We start from the raw sequence: 19,578 nt of genomic DNA, 5'->3' as shown, positions 1-19,578 counted from the left end.
AGAAAATAAAAAAAAACTAAATAAAGAAAGACCATTATAAATGCAAAATGAGGATTAGTCTTTTTAAAATGCAAAATTCTTTTGACACAAAACTAATAAAATCAATACAAATATATAAATAACATTTTCACAGATAAACACAACATCTACTATACAAAGAGAATTCATTAATATGCTAATGCAATCAAATATGAACATCAATAAAGAGAAAATTACATCATCAAGATATACAAAACAATCACATTCTTACAAGGAATATCCAATCTAGACTAGAGAAGATGTAAACAATCTAAATTTAAAGTGATAAAATCATTAAGACTATATTTGAAAGTTAAACTAAATTTTCACTGAAGTTAGTCATTCTTATGGCAAGATACAGTTTTTACCAATATCTGGTATCTCCTTTTTTTTCTCTTTACACACAAACTTTTATATTCTTTTTTTGGGAAAAAAGAAAGCATGGAGTAATATGGAATATACAAGCTGACTGAAAGAGGAGAATAATAATCATAATACTGAGTGTGTTCAATTACAAAAATGGCTTGTACAATTAATAGCTGACATGTGTGCATTGAAAATATAAAACAATCTTTTGTAGATCTACAAGTCTTCATTATACTTTCCAAAGACATGGGATTCAAAATTAAGATTAAAGAGTCATTCAAAATACTTTTCAAAGACATGCGATTCAAAATTAAGATTAAAGCATATCAATTTGTAAAGTGGGCAATAGTGAAATAAGCTTGCCATCTACAAGTGCTTGATTGTGACTGTACACAGAGATTATTTATCAACATAAAGTAAGCTAAAAATGTTTCAAGATGCAAACTGCCTGGACTTGTCCCCTACAAACCATAAGGTCCACTGCAGGAGTCTCCTACAAACCCCTAGGTCTAACCCAGGTCATTCCTCTATAAACCATAATTTACCAGGACAGCCCCCTGCAAACTATTATATCATACACAGGATTGTCCCCTACAGACCATTGAGTCCAGGTCAGGACAGTCCCCAACAGACCAATAAGTCCAGACCAGGACAGTCCCCTATAAACCAATATGTCATACACAGGATTGTCCCCAACCAATAAGTCATACCCAGGATGATCTCCTACACACCATCAAGTTCAATTTAGGACAGTATCCTACAAACAATTAGATACAACCGAGGATAACTTTCTACAAACCATTTTGTCACACACAGGATAGTCCTCTCTAACACAAGACACTCTTTCATAAACCATTGCAATTCTCTATAGACCAAAATCAGACATGTGTGCGTAAGTGAAAAAGAGAACTGAAAACTGCTTGTTTTAGAATTACGGATGGATTGTCAAGGGTAAAACACATCCACTGCCGGACATAAAAAGTAAATTGTGCACACCTCAATTGTAGTACAGCACTGTACAACCTAAGTTTACATTCAGTATAAGGGATGGACAAGGGATGGACAATTTCCATTCAGGGATTGACTGTCAGCAATATTCATAGCTACCTATCAAAGAAAATGTGTATAATCCAGCGTGAGTATACAAACAAATGCAGATTTACCTTTGGGGGTTCATCTCCATAGTACATATATAACTTTTCTCTATCGCTCTGTTTATAAGTAAAGTATAAACCTCTTGTCATACTTAAACAATTATTCACATTAACTGTAACATATTAAATGCTTTCAAAGGGTTATGTGTAAAACATTAACAAAATAAACTAATGTGTATTTAAACATAGCAGAGAGAAGTACACTAAGTTACATTCTACAAAAATGTTTTGAAACTTTTTTGTCCCTACCAAAAACATATAAGGAAAATAAAAGGGTATTCATCTACAAAGGGAGGAAAAATCATAACAATAATACAAAAAAAGTAAAATGATTATGTCAAACTAAATGAAACAAAACCAGTCACCACAATGGGGATAATTCTAGCTACGTAAAATTAAATACATATTATTCAGTATCCATGCAGATACATGCTTAACTATACAGTTATATAAGGATTGTTAATATAAATCAGGATAAATGCATCAAATTAACAAGCAAGCCCTAAACACAACTTTGACAGAACTGATGAAATAACAAAACAAAAAAATTTACTGAGTAATAAACTGCACCAGTGATATTATTTCTGATTATTGGGTTTTCAAAAGTTTCCCTCATATAAAAATGTCACAATATTTAGATGTTTGTTAACATACTCACAAACTGTTATCCACACAAGTTCATTAAGTTCTCTGGTGAGTTAATAATGAGTTACACACATTAAGTGGTTAACTGACAGATTCAATCATCTTATTTTGTGTAATGTCTGCTTTTTTATTTACCTTTTTGCCATCAAGTCGGGGTAAGCTGTCACCTACAGAGGAGTTTTTGTTGGTGTAAGGATTGTAGCTGTATTTGATAGACTGAAATAAACAAAATGATACTATTGTAATACTTATAGTGCCATTTTTTTTCATGTAGGACTTCCTTTTTAATGTAAATATAATCATCTTTAAGAAATTAGGAAGAAACCTATTATTATCCACATTTCTCTTAAATGAACTAAAATTTGACCAGTAGTTCAGTAATAAATCATGAATTCAAACTTCCACAGAGACAACTATAATGCATCAGACAAAAAATAAACAAAACTGGTAAAACATGTTTTCCAAATGATTTATTTATTCAACAAAAAATACTATATGAAATTGGTAAATAAAAACAACTAGAACTATAGTAAGCAAGCTCACAAAAGAATACTGTACCCATGGCTTCAAATGGATTAAAATCATTTTAAACCCATAAGCTGAATAAAGTCCCTTTACAGTGACTTATATTAGTTATTTCTGTTCGTGCACATTTACATAAGCCTATTTTTTTTAAATAGAATATCATCAAAATCTGTAAAATCAATTCAGTTTGATTACCATCCTTTCCAGGCACCCAACAATAATTATCTTCCCTCATGTACATCAATATAAGATGTATATCCTTCTTTTGAACTTCATCAAAATCCATTGAACAGTTAAAGATATGTTGCAGTTTTTGAGTTGCCCCTACTAGATTTATGGACAGAAGAACTGACAGACAGACAAGGTGATACCTTTGCTTGCAGGGGTATAATAAACAGCTGAGCTAAAGCCCATATTAAAGTACTATGTCAATCCCCTAAACCTGTTGTTAAAATCCCTTCACTGTGAAATGAAAAAAAGAAAAAAACAACAGGAAACAATTGAAACCATAACTTTAACATTCTTCAAACATTTATTAAATGCCTAAAATTCTCTAATAATTGGAAACTTGAAGATAACAAAATATATATGTTAAAACAATTTAAAAAAGTGAGACCAATCTTCCAAAATTACATGTGTACTTAAATTTGTAAAAATGTGAACTAAATAGCTTTGTATGTTAGCTTTTTCTACTTCTGTTAGCATCTTAGTACTAAGAACTAAGGTGAATGTAAATGAAATATTTAACAAAACTTCCACTAAATATTTATCATAAGTCTATGAAAAAAACAGTAAGAGAAAAGCAGCGTAACTTATATCAATATTGACTTCAATAATAAACTTATAGGAAAAGGGATAACAAGAGACTCTTAGGATTCTGAATGACTCGTGAAAAAAGTTAATAACAAAGATGTAAATGCACAGTTTTAGCTCTTGTTATAGCATTTACAATTCAGTATAATTAACTTGTCTACAGCATCTATTTTTATGATGTCATTTTGAGGGGAAAACACAAAATCCATAATCAAATGTTTTCACAGAAATAAAGGGCGAAACCCTTGTAAAAACTCAAATACCACATGAACACAATCACAGAGCATTTAGAGCTGAATCTTGATTGTACTTTTAGATTTTTCTTCAAGTTTTACCCCAGTCTCTATTTATCATTATAGCTGCCATTTTGTTCTGATTAGAAATATTCTGGATACTTTATGGACACTATATGTCATACAGATGATAGTGACAAAAAACACAGTACATCAAAACTATGGTTTTGTAAATATTCATAAACAACAACAGATGCAAAGTAATGGAAAAAGCTAATATGGATATTTGGTCCAGGGCAGCTAATAACAATTTCACAAATTAACATGGGCAAGATATACATGATGCATAAGATTGAAAGTAGCCAAACAATTAACACAGTAATGATTCTTAAACAGATACACATTTTCTGAACTAACTCACAGAAAACATAAGAAAACAAAATATTATTGTTGGGCTAGATTTAAGAAAAATAAAACTGACAGGATCATTAATTGCAGTGTTCATTCCATATTGTACCTCCCCCAAATGGCTCATGCTTTATATAAAGCACAAAATGTGTCAGTTAAGCTATTGGAAGCCAGTCTTCTGTAGGTCACAGCAATATTTTTTATAGTGTGTTCCAGAAATATTTTTCTTTGATTAACTTGCCAATTATTTTTACAGGATAATTCAATAAAAAATATTATGTTGGTGAAGGTTTCGAATAATATGGGCAATTGTGCAAATTCCTCGAATTTGTTAAATTTGTAAATGAGCCAACATCTGCTACAGCTAATGCTACACAAAAAGGCAGTATATTTGGATAAATCTTGGTTTTCAATACTGAAAACATATTAATTTTCACGGTCTATGCCAAATGAACATATTCATGGGTATCAGTTTTCGCAGTTAAAAAAAAGATGATTAGTGTAATATAGTGTTAAAAATCAATTTTGCGGGTACTGTTTTTCGTGGTTTTCTGCCCACCTTGAAAATAGCAAAAATTAGTATGTTTACAGTATATGATCACTAGATTAATACCTGAATGACTTTGATCTTCCAATGAAATTGTTGGAATGAACACTACTTCATAATGAATCTCAAATTTTCTACCAAAATCAGTTGTTTACATGCATTCAACTGATATGACAAATGGTGGTAAATAAACCATGCAGTATCTACAATTAAAGTGAGGTGCACTTGATTACCTTACTACTTCTATCCTCTGTCTGAAATAAGAAGTTCAAGGTCAAACCATACTCAATACTACTGTACCATGAAGCTGTTATGTTTCAATATTAATATGACTTTACACTATTAATATTCAATAAAGGGAGACATTCAATATTTCAGACATATAAACTTCTGCCTACATTTGTATTAAACGCCATCCATTTCTATTAATTGATACAGAACATCAGAAGGAACTTTACTGATTTTAATTTAGTTGCATGCCTACTTAATGAAAATTAACCTACAAGATAGTGAATATATAACAATCTGTGATATATAGTAAATCAGGAAGCTGCCTAGAAGGTATTACATTCTATTAGTTCACATCTGGACACTTGTACATGTATAAGTCTGAAGTGTTTAGCAGTTGTTTCATGACAAGACAAAACAGAAATAAAACCAACACAGCACACAACAACCTTCAGAAATATATATTCGAAAAACACAACAGAAATTTTAACAATTTTGGTGTATCTTTTACATAGTTAATCCTAATAAATTAAACAAATTAATTCATACATAAAAAATGGCAAAACAAAAATTCTAAAGAGCTATGTACCTGAACCAGAACTCCAATAATCTTACACAATTGTCTGTGGGTTTGGTCTATTTCAAAGTTGAAAATAATCAATATATAATTGTCTTGAATAACATATCAGGAATTTAATAAATGTTAATATAAATTCTTACTCCACATGCTGTAAATTCTTATCATTGTTTATACTGTTTTTTTTTGTATTTTGAACTGGTATCTGTTGTCCTTGTGTTTAATACATGAATCACTTATGGTTACAATTACACATGTGAGAACTGTCAGGAAGGAAATCATTCTATTTCATTTGATCACATAACACACTTAAAAACAAACTTACCAGAGGTGGCAGTTTTTCTCTCTTTTTTCCTTTTGGATCATCATCTTCAAAATCGTCCTCGTAATCATCAGAATCCTCTATTCCATCTTTACTTCTCTGTAAAAAAGAAGTATTTAAAAATTACATCTATTTCTTTAATTCTCACAAGTCAACCAGATCATATGATTATTACTATATACTTGATTTGGACTTAATCTTTCTTTTTCCATTTTTAGAATAAAATGGACTTTTACCATAAAACGTCAACCATAATTTAAAATTTTTGATCAGTTTTTCCTAAAGGTAAATACTTTATATAATGTGTGAGTAGAGCCTTAACAGACTGACAGACTCACAATAATGTTAACAAGTATTTAGAAATATTTTTCAGCAAAATTTTATCTCCATTTTAGTGTTGGAGAAATATGGTAGCAAAAGAAATAAAAGAAATGTTCACACCTTCAGTTCTTTAAACCTTTGATGTCTTGGTGTAACCTCTTCATAATCCTTAGCAGAATCATTCCATAAAGACTGAAGATACCGTTTATGTTGGTATTCCTTTTCCTTTTAATAAAAATTATCAAATGTATTAAAAAAACAAATGAAATTTCATGTAATTCATGTCCATAACCTAGAAAATAATACTAGATAATCTGTCAGGACCTGCTTCACCATCATATAAATGTCAGCACAAAAATATCTTCAATATTTGCATTTAACACTGAGCAAATAAAAAAAACAATTGTGCAGGTTACAAATTACTTTAATTAGGTGCTTCCAGCAGTATTTACTGCTGAAAAAAATGGGTTACTTCAGCAGGTACAATTCACATTAAATATTCAACAAATACGTCCATAATAAATGACATAAAGTGGGTACTGTCCACATCATAAAATGACATAAAGCGGGTACTGTCCACATCATAAAATGACATAAAGCGGGTACTGTCCACATCATAAAATGACATACAGTGGGTACTGTCCACATCATAAAATAACATAAAGCGGGTACTGTCCACATCATAAAATGACAAAAACAAGTTCAAGATGCTAAAATGTATGATGAAAAAAATTCAATGTTCAATTTGTATAGAAACACTGTGTCAAGTTAAAATAATATTTGCCAATACTTTTTAGTTACTTATGACACCAAGTCTGCACAATCCATCAACATATAGATAAGAAAAATGACTAAAATTAGTTGAATCAAAATGGTCATAATTTATGCACTTAATATATTATGTTCTTTGAAACACTACCCTCTACCAAATATTGAAGCAATCTGCCAAATGGTTTCAGAGGAGATACAACCATAAGGTTTTGTCAGAAGGACAGATAGTTCAAATAAAAACATCTTGGTTCAGTGGAAAATAAAAATATCATTACAAATGTACAACTTCATGTCACAAATGTACAACCTTATGTCAAGCAATTAAAAAAGTCTCCTTTGCTTATAATATCAAAATTTATATATCACACGCTAGAAGAGTTTATATGGGTTTAGGGGTGTTATATCATGTGATATGTAGTAAAAATAATGTCATATAATGTTAACCATATATATGTTTCAACATCTAAACCTTTCACAGTCAATCACTTGATATTAACCATTTGGTGAATGTCTAATGTTCTGTCTGTATTTAATATATGATAAAAAATTATGGTCCAAAAAACATAAAACATAGTTTATTCTTAGATTTTCAAAGACGGCAAGGAAATGTCGTACAGATTCAACCAACCAGAGTATCTACATTAATGACAGGTTGAGCTTTCTCTAGTCGTTTGGCTATTCCAACATTTTCAGACTGAATTTCCCTAATATGTCTCTCTCGTGCCACATAGTTCAAGCTGAAACGATAAAATTTGATTGTTAAATACCAGTCTATTTAATAATGAGGTACAATAGAAAAATCTATAACTTCACTTTGACAGTGTAATTTCGCTATAAGTACTTTCTGAACTAAAGCAAAAGAAAAGTATGGCCATATCTTATTGGTAAAATGTATTATTTTTGCTCTATAATTCAATGCAAATGAACAATTTAAGGGTAGATAACTCTTTCAAAACACAATTATCTTAATATTTTGTCTAAAAAAGTTTCCTTCCCAGTATTTTTGTGAGTCTGTTAAGATCAAATGGTGGTAATTTCTAGTGTGGCAAAAATGAAAAGTAAAAATAGCAACAGAGAAGACAACTTATAATGGAACTATATTGTCAGATTGATGCATGTTTCAGTAACGAAGAAATATCAAATCTTTTCAAAGAACCTTAATCCTAATTTCAAATCAATGCCATGAACTGGATTGCTGTGATTTTACCAATAAAGCTATACAGGAAGCAGGCATACACATGAACTGACAACAGTAAAGCTCTATGCTCTTGATGCCTAAGGTAGAGGCCACATTTTTATGAGCAAACAAAAATTTTAACCAATCATAATAAGTCATACAAATTCTCTATTAGTAAGGTCAGTAACAAGTAAGTAACTAAAACTTGGTATCATTTTCTAATGCATTATTCAATCTGATAGTAATGTGTATCATTTTTGCAAGTAAAAGTTATTAAATTTGCATGAGTATGCAAATGAGTATAAGTACTTAACCCATGGCAATGTTGATTTACAAAGCACAATAAAGAGAACCTAAATTCAGGTTCATACTCCTGAACTTTGTCTTTCTAAAGTAAACCTACCCTCCTGGTTCATAGCCCTTAACTTTGTCAACAAAGTATATAAAGTACACCCACTCTTATTGTTCATACACCTGAACTTCATCTATAAAGTATATAAAGTAAACATACCCTTTATGTTCATGCTCATGTACTTAGTCTATCCAGTATAAAAATTTAACCTACCTACTTGGTTCATACTCCTGAACTTTATCTGTCCTACCTTTTCGGTTCAGACCCCTGAACTTTGTCTACCAAGTATATAAAATAAACCTTCTTTCTTGGTTCATACCCCTGAACTTTGTCTACCAAGGATATAAAGTAAACCTATACTTCAGGTTCATACTCCTGAACTTTGTCTACCCAGTACATAAAATAAACCTACCTTCTCGGTTTATACTCCTGAACTTTGTCTATCCAGTACATAATATAAACCTACCTTCTTGGTTTATACTCTTGAACTTTGACAACCCAGTATGTAAAATTAACCTACCTTCTTGGTTCATACTCATTCCAGTTATCTACTTGAGCTCTGTTCTTCATGATATTTGTCATTTTATGCAGCAACAATCGATTTTCATGGTCAACTTCAGCCTGTTTCTCCTCTTCAAGCTTTAATGAAAGAAAATTAAAACACATTGGTCAGAGTACTTTATGCAAATAGTTTGCTCTACTCTTTATCAAAGGAGGACATTAAAATTTTGTGGGAGAAAACCCCAGAAAAAAATGTGTATGTAAGTGAGTCATAATTACTCCCACAATTACTGATCTTCACTTGGACATTCAGAACATATTGCAGAAATAAATTCTAGCCAAATGCCTCATCATCTAATTAGTGCCACGCTTGAATGGATTAATGAGATTCCAGATCCCATAAGTCCAACATCCTTCAAAGACCTTTCTGAAAATTTCAGCAAATGTCCATCCCATCATGCTTAACCCAACTGTTTTGTTAAATATTTGCAAAATTCTGCTAAAGTCTATTTTTAGTTACAGCAGCCATGTTTTTCGCAAGATCAAAAATCTCCACTTACAGATTGTTAAAAATGTTCTACCAAACATTCATGCTAAGTTTTGTTTCAATTTATCCAGTAGTTCCAGAGGAGATTTTCAAAGTTGGAAATGTAAAATTCAGGAAAAAAAAAATAAAAAATCCATTTTAGGACCCAGAACTCATTCATTCATCAAGTATCTTTCTAAAAATTTTGGCATAGGTCCATCAGATCATGCTGACCAATTTTACTCCTGCAAGATTTTAGCTTATCCAAACTGATGATCAGCCATTGTCATCTCCTCAACAGTTACACAACTGGTTGCCTATGCTAAGCATTTGATTATTTATCCCATTTCACATTAGAATCATTTCTACTGATGACACCCATTTCCCCTTTTAGTCCCTTATTTTCAAAGGGGGTAGGGTAAAATCCTCCAAAAACTATAGGGTTTTCTGCCTTATTACTGGGAACAAACATCAAATTTCAAAAAGATTGGGCAAGTTTTAATCAAGTCATCATAAATACCGGTAAGCAAAAGTTAATGGAGGCCAATCATGACAAGGACAATGTAGACCCTGAAAACAACAGGGTGATAGCATAATAAGACCAAACCAAGTTTTTGCAGGTGTATGAAAAATGAGATAGTGCTGAAGTTCAACAATTGTTCAAATTAAGAATTTAATTTGATCACTTATATGTTCTCAATGTGAAATCACAAAAAAAGAGATAAACTAGAAGGCCTGTTTATCACAGGAGCCCCTGCCTCATTTGTTAGTAGTGATTTTTTTAGTAAATCAAATGTGTCTGTAAGACACTAATGATGTCCCCGCTCGCTAGATTTGCTAAATTAGGAACATATTTATTTTTGTATGAAGAAATGGTTTGCAGTTTCAGAATTCCTTCCAAGACTTGTGTTACTCATGGTCTGGGGATCAATTTGGGAATCAGAAATTTCTAAATATTTGCATATCTACATATTGTGTCCTGGCCACATAGTGTCATGAAAGTCTGTTAGGTAGTGTCAGACTAGTTGCGATAAGAAAAAGAGGACCGATGGACGTATTAATGGACACATAAAAAATGTTAATACCCCCCATAACAAATCCCTAACTTTGTTGCTTGGGATATATTTCTGACAAAAATAACAAAGTCTAACTATCATCCAGTTTCGTAATATTTCATGAAAATCAAGATCCTATGACCTTGCACACCATCATTATGTGTAGAAACATCCTGCAAAAAATATTTTAGATGTAGTTCAAAAACTACAGAAAGAGACAGCCATACAAGCCATATAGCCCTATTTTTGATGAAAATAAGCAAGTTTAGCTTTCACAAATTTCTGTAATATTTCACGAAAATCAAAATCCTTTGACACTACACTCCTTCATCATGTGTAGAATTATCCTGTAAAATATTTTAGATGTAGTTCGAAAACTGTATGAGGAGATAGCCGGACAAACTATGATCCATACATTTCTGAGTAAAATGACAAAGTGTAACTGTCACCAATTTCCGTAATATTTCATGAAAATCAAAATCTTTTGGCCCTGCACACCTTCATCAAGTATATAAATATCCTGTAAAATATTTTAGATGTAGTTCAAAAACTGTACCAGGAGACAGCCGGACAAGCCATGATCATGTGTAATCTGGACTGACAGGGGTAAATTAATATGCCCCGACAGTTTGTCGTGGGGGCATAAAAAAGCTGAAACTTGAAAACTACACATGAAATTGTGATAAAATCTTACTTTATCTGGTAGCACTGTACAATTTTGTTAAGTTTGGATAACATCATTTCATCAACTAGTATATTTAAGTTATAAAGGTAGTTACAGATGGACTGATGGAAAGGACACGTATATATCAATTAAAATAGAGGTTTTCACATACTACCTCCTAACTATACATGTATGTGGTTGATTATATAAACTTGAAAATGAAATAGCCATTGACAAAACTATAATTGTTCAAAGTTAATCAGAAGTCTACTAATTTTCATTTTTTAAAATGCAGTAAATGATTATCGGTCAAATGAATGAAGAGGGTGAAAAGTATCCAAACAGGATAAAGTTTCAATTAAAGAAAGTACAACTGGCTGCTAGGGACACCTCATTATTCAACAAAACCATCTGAAGTATAGTTGTGTATGTTAATTGATGTTTAAAGAACCATGAGACCATAAAAGGCTTCAATTATCTGAATGCAGATATATCCAAGGAGATTCTAACAATCACAGAAAGTTAATTACCAACTAAACAATATTTACTACATTTCAATTATAAAGGTTTGATATTGATCCAGAAGACATAAGGACTGAGTGATTTCCTGTTTCAGTCTGTTAATTGATGGCATTTAGGGTTGTTTCCATACAAATATAAAACTTTTATTTCTAATGTATCTCTATTCAAATATTGCTAATAATAGTCAACTATTTCACAATAAACAAAATCCATAATAGAATGTCTGTCTAATGATTGGACTCTAAGCAATGCAATATTATTTGTCTTAAATCCATTAATAATGTCTTGTAGTGTTATTCAGTACTATAATAAGTTTGCTGTATTGGTATTTAAAACAGAATTATCATTACCTGTATTTTCTTCAAACTAAGAATTAGATGTGGGTATTTCTTTGGGCCTTTCGTGGCAACTCTTGGCTTTACTGTAGAAACCTGAAAAAATATAATTACTATCACTGATTCATATTGTGATACATAAGTACAATGAAGAAAAATCATAAAAAAAATGATGTCTGTTTCCAGTCTGTACAGATCTTACAGGTTTTACAGGTTGTAGTGTCATTGGACAATAATTGGTTGATTGATTGATTAATTGTTGGGGCTTAACAATCAATCAATCAATCAATCAATCAATGTTATGTTATTATGTTAATAATATAAGGGGTGTGCTCCACTGCTGGTGAATTCACCCCTCAGCCATATACTGGTATCACATTCATTGTGGTCAATTAGAAATTTAACACAGTATGTTTACATACAGAAATTTAATAAAAATTTAAAAGAATATAGAACATGAGGCAGTCAAATTGACAGCAAACAAGGTTTTCCAATAAAGTCCCATTGTGCGCTTTAAAAAGCTCCATGACTCAATAAAGAGTTTTGCAGAGCAAAGAATGATACGACCACAATGGTCGTACCTGAACAGTTGGGGCAAGTGTGGACGCAGTATCTGTTTTTGAAACACTTAAGCATAGGGACAACTGCTTTGGACACAATGTAGTACAAAAGTTATTATGCAAAATTGGACCAAAAATAAATAAATCATTTTTTTTGGGTGTAGCACCTTTGGCCCCTTTTTATTCCAAAATGGTAAGAGATATCTTAAATCTGATTGGAAGCTGCAATCAGGCATTTTCATAGGGAATCAATTAAAAAAAATTGAAAATCAGATTAAAAATTAAAAAGTAGATTTTTTGTTTAGCATAGCTCAATTTTGTACCCTTTAACTCCAAAACAGTAAAAGATAAGCCTACCCTGTAAAAATTTGAATTTCAAAAGAAACAGACTGACATCTGAATCATAAAAATTGAATCAACAATACGATTTTCTATCAATTCTAATGATTTCTCTATCAATTCTAATGATAGCATCTATTTCCCCTCTTAGCCCCTTATTTCCAAAAGGGGTGGGGTAAAAACCTCCAAAAACTATAGGGACCTCCACCACATTTCTAGGAACAATGTGTTAAAATATCTAAAAGATTAGATAAGTTTAACTCAACTTTTCTTAAATAAACTAAAGTTAATTAAAGCAGACAAAAACATATGTCAAATTTATAATAGGAAATAAAATACCTACATACAAGTTGAATCACTACTACCACATAAGTTTCATCAAAAACAACATGGATAATTTACATTTATGGTTATAAGCAAACTATCAAGTAGCTAATGCATGATGGTCAGAGATATACAATTTTCTCAAAACTTAACAAGTTTTTCCTACTCGAGCATGGTTTTCATACTCCTCTATATCTCACCAACTTTAAAGTACATAACTTGTACGTCAATGCAGTAAGCAAATTAAAAACTAAAAGAATTATTTACTCAATGAGAAAAAATAACTTAAATTAGACAGTCAAATTAATTAAAACTAAGGTTGTAATAATCAATAAAGTGGTCTTCATGTAGAAAATCTATAATACACTCTGCACTATTGACTGTTTAAATATTTCACATGATTATAGTGACTTTCATTGGTTTTTATGCTCTTAGATTACACCCAGAAGAAAAACATGATCATTACTCAACAAACTTTATTTTCCATGTCTTGAGCATTAAATGTTATAGTAGTCATGGACACTGTATGTGGTAACATGACAACCTCAGTGTATGACATCATGAAGTGGAGTGGTTGTTGGTAAACCCATAAGAATTTTATGTGCATTTTATTTTTACACATAAGACCCTTCTTATCTACCCTTGTTATGTACCCAAAAGACAAAACTCTGTTACTCTTTTCAAGCAGTAGACCTTTTCGTTTTAATTATAGTGTAGTCAAAAAGAATGTATGACATATACTTCTGCCAGGTAGGGCTTAAGGTAGAATAAAAAAAAGTGTATAAAAAGCATGCTCATCAACTACCCTGAAGTATTCATGAAAAGGTCTTTTTATATTTTGTTTTTGTTTAATTGAGAAAGGAATAGCTATTCCAGAAGTTGAAGGATTACATTTAGTTGTTCTTCTTGTATCAGTTAAGATCATCATCTTAGAATTATTTAACATATACATGTATTTTACTACACATTTCTTGATGAATACAGACACCATGATATTCTGAATTTTCAAGTGAAAAGGACCAGTACTTCTGGGTCATACACTTAATAATCATACTTGATCTGTATTTTTTGGTTCATAAAGATTAAAAATAATCAATACTTTCAACAGTAATCCATTATTAATCAAATACATGGGTTCTTCTTCATGTAATCAATTAATAATCAATTACACTATTTATCATGTGTACTCCATTACAATCCATTACTTTTAATGATGTAATTGATGATTACATTCAATTACTTTCCATTACATTTCTAGGAAGGCAACAAAAATTATATAATGCACAACATATTTATATAGAGAAAAACATTTATAAAGATTCATATGTCAGATCACAGTGTAATTCAGTTGCATTTCATCATTTTCATTATGTAAAAAGTGTCATCACAAAGGTGGGTGTTAGTCTTACAAATTCTACACATCGCAAGGTATCTTTCAATTTCAACTTAACTTCTTCAAATATTATATTTAAGTGTTAAGTTAAGAAATGTTTCCCTGAGGGGGTTTTATATCTAGGATCAAGAATGTTTATTAGTATTTTAAAGTATGGATTCTCTACAAAAAATTGATTGATTGAATGTTGGGGTTTAACGCTTGAGCAGCAATATTTCAGTTATATTCAGGCAACGAACAACAAATGGACGATAAAATGAACATGAAATGATGATGAAATGGGATGGGACACAAGTATAATGGGGTAGACAAATTTTTATTGCCACTGGAAATAGGGTTGGTGAGTAGGGTTGGAAATTTAGCCTTCTGTGGCGGAGCCCAATGGTTCCTACTCTGATAGAATACCACAGAAGGGTTCTTTAACGAGCAAGGAACGTGGCATCTTTCCCAACATGTTGCACCACTATGGTTTGTGGTCAGGTTTTCTGTATTATGGCCTGATGACCCCAGCATGTAACATGCCAGGGGTAACGCCATTCTACCACCTGTGGCACACAACTCAGTTGCTCTGTGGGCAAAGCCACCTAGCCCCAGCAAGGTTTCTGAGCACTATTTAGTCGCCTTTTACAACAAGCTTAGTGCTGCTGCAGGCCTATTCTTTTGACATCTGGATCTACACAGGGCTCTACAAAGGAAAGTGGTGATAATGCGCCATAAGTTTCCTTTTGCTATTGTTCGTTATTTTCCATATTTATTTATTGATTTTTTTATGCATAAAGGTTTTGCTGTTTGTTCTTTTCAGTTTCTTTGCCATCATGATGTTTTCTCTGATTAAGTAAGGGATTTTTTTTAATTCCTTTTTCAGAAAATTGATTTAGGTTGATTAGATAACTTTTTAAATGGTCATCTAATCAATCAGTACAATTAACAAACAGTAACAGTTTTTATAGTTGTAACTAAGTAAAAAATATGACAGGTGTGAAATAATGCCTCGGGTTATATTGCAGATATTTTATGGTTTGAAAAATTGGTGTCTTCTAGCTATTCCAACATTTTGAAATTACATATTCTACCTATTCCAACATGCAGAGAACAATAGATGTTGTTATAGCCTCATATGTTGTTACAATAATTAGTAATTAATTAGTTTTACAGGTAAAATTTACCTGAGAATTAAATATGAAAAATTACTGTTTATAAATTTTGAGTGAAAATGAATTAAATTCTAATAATATAAGAAAATGAGGAATATGTTTTATTAAAATAAAAATTATATTAAACTTTTTAAAACCATTTTAACTTTCTACCATTTAACATGCCAATAATTGACAATGCCAAGCTGGTTTTGGTTGATGAAGCCAAGCTTATTACTTTTTAATTTATTTTAATGATTTATGAATAGTATTCACTTTTATCTTGATGCCAAATGTCAGTTCAAAGCTGAACATCCCAAGCTTTAAAATGAGCTTAAATAGTGAGGGTCAGCCAGTCTGTAGTCATTCATACTAAAACATGGCAAATGCACAGTTAGACATTAGATTTACCACCAACAGACTAGGCAATCAGAACCTGATCCACAATGGCTTTGAATTCCAAGTTAAAACTAGATGTGGAGAGAGATGTTACTGGCAGTGTTCCACCCGCAACTGTCCTGCAACTATAAATACTAAGAATGACTTACCAACCAAAGTAATGGCAAACCACAACCACCAACCTGACACAATGCAACTTAGAGTAGATGACATCTTACGAAAGATGAAAAGACGTTGCAAAGAGGAACTTACACCCATTCCTAGCATATACCAAGAGGAACTCGTCAAACTACGCAACCATGAGTGGAATGATGACACACATAATCTCGTTTCACACATACCAACTTTCCAGTCCTGTAAAGGCAGCCTATACAACGAGAGACACAAACTACTACCCGCACTACCAAACTCAGCAGCTGATATTAATATTGAGGGTGAATGGGCTGAAACAACTGTTCGACAACAATTTCTTCTAGCAGATGACAACACACATGGTCTCATGTTGATATTTAGTACACCAACCAACCTTACTCACTTAGCTGCAGCTACTACTATTTATGCTGATGGTACATTTTACTCATGCCCTACCTACTTTTACCAGTTATATACTCTTCACGCTATGGTTGATGGAACTATGTTTCCACTGGTGTACAGTTTACTACCCGGTAAAGAACAACCAATGTATATTCGACTACTCAGTATACTCAAAGATCTATGTAACACCAACAACACTACTCTTCACCCGACAACCATGTTTGTAGACTACGAAACAGCAGTACACAATGCCGCCTACCCAGTATTCCCTGGCATCAACATCAAAGGTTGTTTCTTCCACTACACCCAGTGTATATGGAGAAATGCACAGAAATATGGCCTTCAAACTGCATACAAAGATGATGAGTATGTCCACCAACTAGTTCGTAGAGCAGCTGTACTACCACTACTACCACCAAACACTGTTGAAGACGTATGGTTTAATGCACTTGAGGACATCAACGATGCTGACACCAACACTGACACTTTAGGTTTCACCGACTACATCACCAGCTACTGGGTTGAAGGCCATCGCAACCTCTGGAACCACTACGCCACAGAGGAACCCAGAACTACAAATCACCTTGAAGGTTGGCATGGGAAGTTGAAGAAACTTGTAAAATCACCACACCCGAACATTTTCAACATGATTCGACTACTCAAACAAGAAGAAGCAATACACGCATTGACTCTAATACAGTATTCAGCTGGTGGTAAACGAGTACCAAAGAAAAGAAAATACAGAGAGATAGACAACAGACTCGCCAACCTGAAAACCAGACTTCAAAACCAGGAACTCACACCAGTCCAGTATGCTGATGCCGCATCTTACTTGTTACACATTGACTGAAATTTACTATGTTTTATTTGTGTTTCAACAGTATATTTGTGCTTTTTGTCTTGAATGAACTTTTGCAATATTGCAGTATGATTTTAGTAATTTGTTTATATTTGTGCTTCTTTCTGATCAAAGAATTTTGTTAGTGCTAAATAATTTAGTTGTTCAATATGTTGTTTATATATAATCAAATGTACAGAATAAAAAAAAATGAATTTATTTAGTTTTAATTTCTTTTTCTCATGTTCAAATCATTTATTCCATGAAGATACCAGGAGGCATGATTCAGACAAAGTCATCACAAATATAACAGAATACAACAATACAATATCAGACAAAATCAGTTTTTATAGCACAGTTTCCCAATAAACATTAAAAAAATCAAAAGTAACTGTACTGAAGTAAGCAAAGGATACATTTACAAAACATATTAATTCCAACATTCTTACAAAAAATCACCTTTATACCTGTAATTAACATCACCAATTAAATAATGTTTTTACAAGCTAATCCGATTGTTTGTCCAATGTTTACACAATAATTCCACCTATTCCAACATGAAATTTTTGTTTTTTTAACTTAAATTTCAAAATGTTGGAATAGGTGGAATGAACCGAAAAATTAATGAAAGGGCTTGATTAAAACAGACTGTCTACATCTACATGTACCCTCAGGTCCAATATGTTGGACCTTTGTAAATTGAGAGATATTTCACAATTTCAATGAACCCTTTTGTGACAAGTTGATGAGCATGCTCAATATACACTTCAAAGAGGAAGGGCTGGGGTAGAACACAAGAATTTTCCTCAGAAATGTATATTGTGCATTCTTCACACAAGGTCATGAACTACCCCACAGTTAGCAGAAAAGGGTCAATTGAAAAAATATTTGTATTGCAACTGTCCTAATTAGCTTTATAGTAATAAATATCATCACACAGTTCTTGGTATATTTTGTTTAAAATCATTATGAATCATTATGTTTGAGATTTTTTATTTAAACATTATTTTATAACTACACTATTTCAGACATTCAGACTGACCTTACTTCAGTTTATTTTATGATATCTCCACTAAATTCACCTATTTGTTTAAAAAAAATTTAACTGGACAAGGATTAAGTAAAAGATAAAAAAAAAAAATTGAGACACTGTGATCATAAAATTACAATTACAAGTAACTGAAATCAATGTCAATTACAGATTACTTTCAATTACCCACTATGTCAATTTCAATTACTGATTGTGATTACCCCAACCCTGCCTTGATAAGCACCTGCAGTCAAATATTGGAAGAACAAATTAAGAGACTTAAAATATTCTTATACAGATGAAGAAAAGACAATGAGTATTTCTTCACAACAGTTGAGTTTGAAGCACTTTTTTTTTATTATTTTAAGCAAGACATTACAGTCAATTGATCATTCAAAGGATCAGAATGATATAAATATGTTTATGATTTGTCACGGATTATAACCACATTTGTTATATTTTTTTTTATCAGAATCTCAGTGATAACAAATTGGTTGAACTTTAAAAACTTATTATCAAAGCAACCCTCTTTAAATATTTTATAAGTAAGTAGACCTTTTAAAATCATTATGGAAATTTCATGGAAAGATGCCAATATATAATTCATAGTTCAGTGATGAACTTGATATACCAAGCCATGAAGTAGAAATGAAACTATAAAATATTTCCATGGTTCAATTTATCTTCAACTGACAAAGTTACAAAACTAAATACTTTGTAACATTTATTCAACCTTCATGTAACACCAGTATCTCTCTTTAAGTATTATCCTTCTCTAGACATGTCATTAACTACAATAAGAGGCCATTATTGTATGCAAGCATTAGAAATCTGTTAATGCATATTTCAGACTGAGATTCTACCTATATGGAGAACTACCAACATTAATGCATAGCCATTATCTTGGTCAAGAAATAAAATATTTTCAAGGTTCTTTAATAAAATTATAACAGGTCCCTAAAATGACT

General features: G+C 31.7%; 2 protein-coding genes across 8 annotated transcripts in view; one reads left to right on the top strand and one right to left on the bottom strand.

The window, feature by feature from the left end:
• Positions 1 to 19,578, bottom strand: part of LOC148623675 (annexin A6-like) — a 71,014-nt gene that overhangs the window by 44,319 nt on the left and 7,117 nt on the right. For 3 of the 7 annotated variants that reach the window (XM_088565685.1, XM_088565688.1, XM_088565686.1), the window contains exons 3-10: positions 12,076 to 12,156; positions 8,978 to 9,096; positions 7,557 to 7,665; positions 6,278 to 6,382; positions 5,840 to 5,935; positions 4,943 to 4,963; positions 2,319 to 2,399; positions 1,548 to 1,595 (exon numbers count right to left, since the gene is read on the bottom strand). In XM_088565685.1, coding sequence (XP_088421811.1) covers positions 1,548 to 1,595; positions 2,319 to 2,399; positions 4,943 to 4,963; positions 5,840 to 5,935; positions 6,278 to 6,382; positions 7,557 to 7,665; positions 8,978 to 9,096; positions 12,076 to 12,156 — 660 coding nt within the window. The remainder of the gene's footprint in view (positions 1 to 1,547; positions 1,596 to 2,318; positions 2,400 to 4,942; positions 4,964 to 5,839; positions 5,936 to 6,277; positions 6,383 to 7,556; positions 7,666 to 8,977; positions 9,097 to 12,075; positions 12,157 to 19,578) is intronic. The other 4 variants (XM_088565689.1, XM_088565690.1, XM_088565687.1 and 1 more) reach the window with 3 other exon arrangements.
• On the top strand, positions 15,953 to 17,634 carry LOC148623676 (uncharacterized). Its single transcript, XM_088571145.1, has one exon. It carries the CDS (start codon positions 16,189 to 16,191, stop codon positions 17,590 to 17,592), a length of 1,404 nt encoding a protein of 467 aa, XP_088427271.1. The 5' UTR covers positions 15,953 to 16,188; the 3' UTR covers positions 17,593 to 17,634.

Source organism: Perna viridis, chromosome 2 (genome assembly GCF_037379345.1).
Source record: "Perna viridis isolate PV_CMFRI_1.1 ecotype Kerala chromosome 2, ASM3737934v1, whole genome shotgun sequence".
NCBI lineage: Eukaryota > Metazoa > Mollusca > Bivalvia > Mytilida > Mytilidae > Perna > Perna viridis.
This window is presented reverse-complemented; position numbering and strand designations above follow the sequence as displayed.

What these genes read in the sequence shown, in the direction of transcription:
- LOC148623676 (XM_088571145.1), top strand. Translation starts at nt 16,189, where the DNA reads ATGGCAAATGCACAGTTAGACATTAGATTTACCACCAACAGACTAGGC.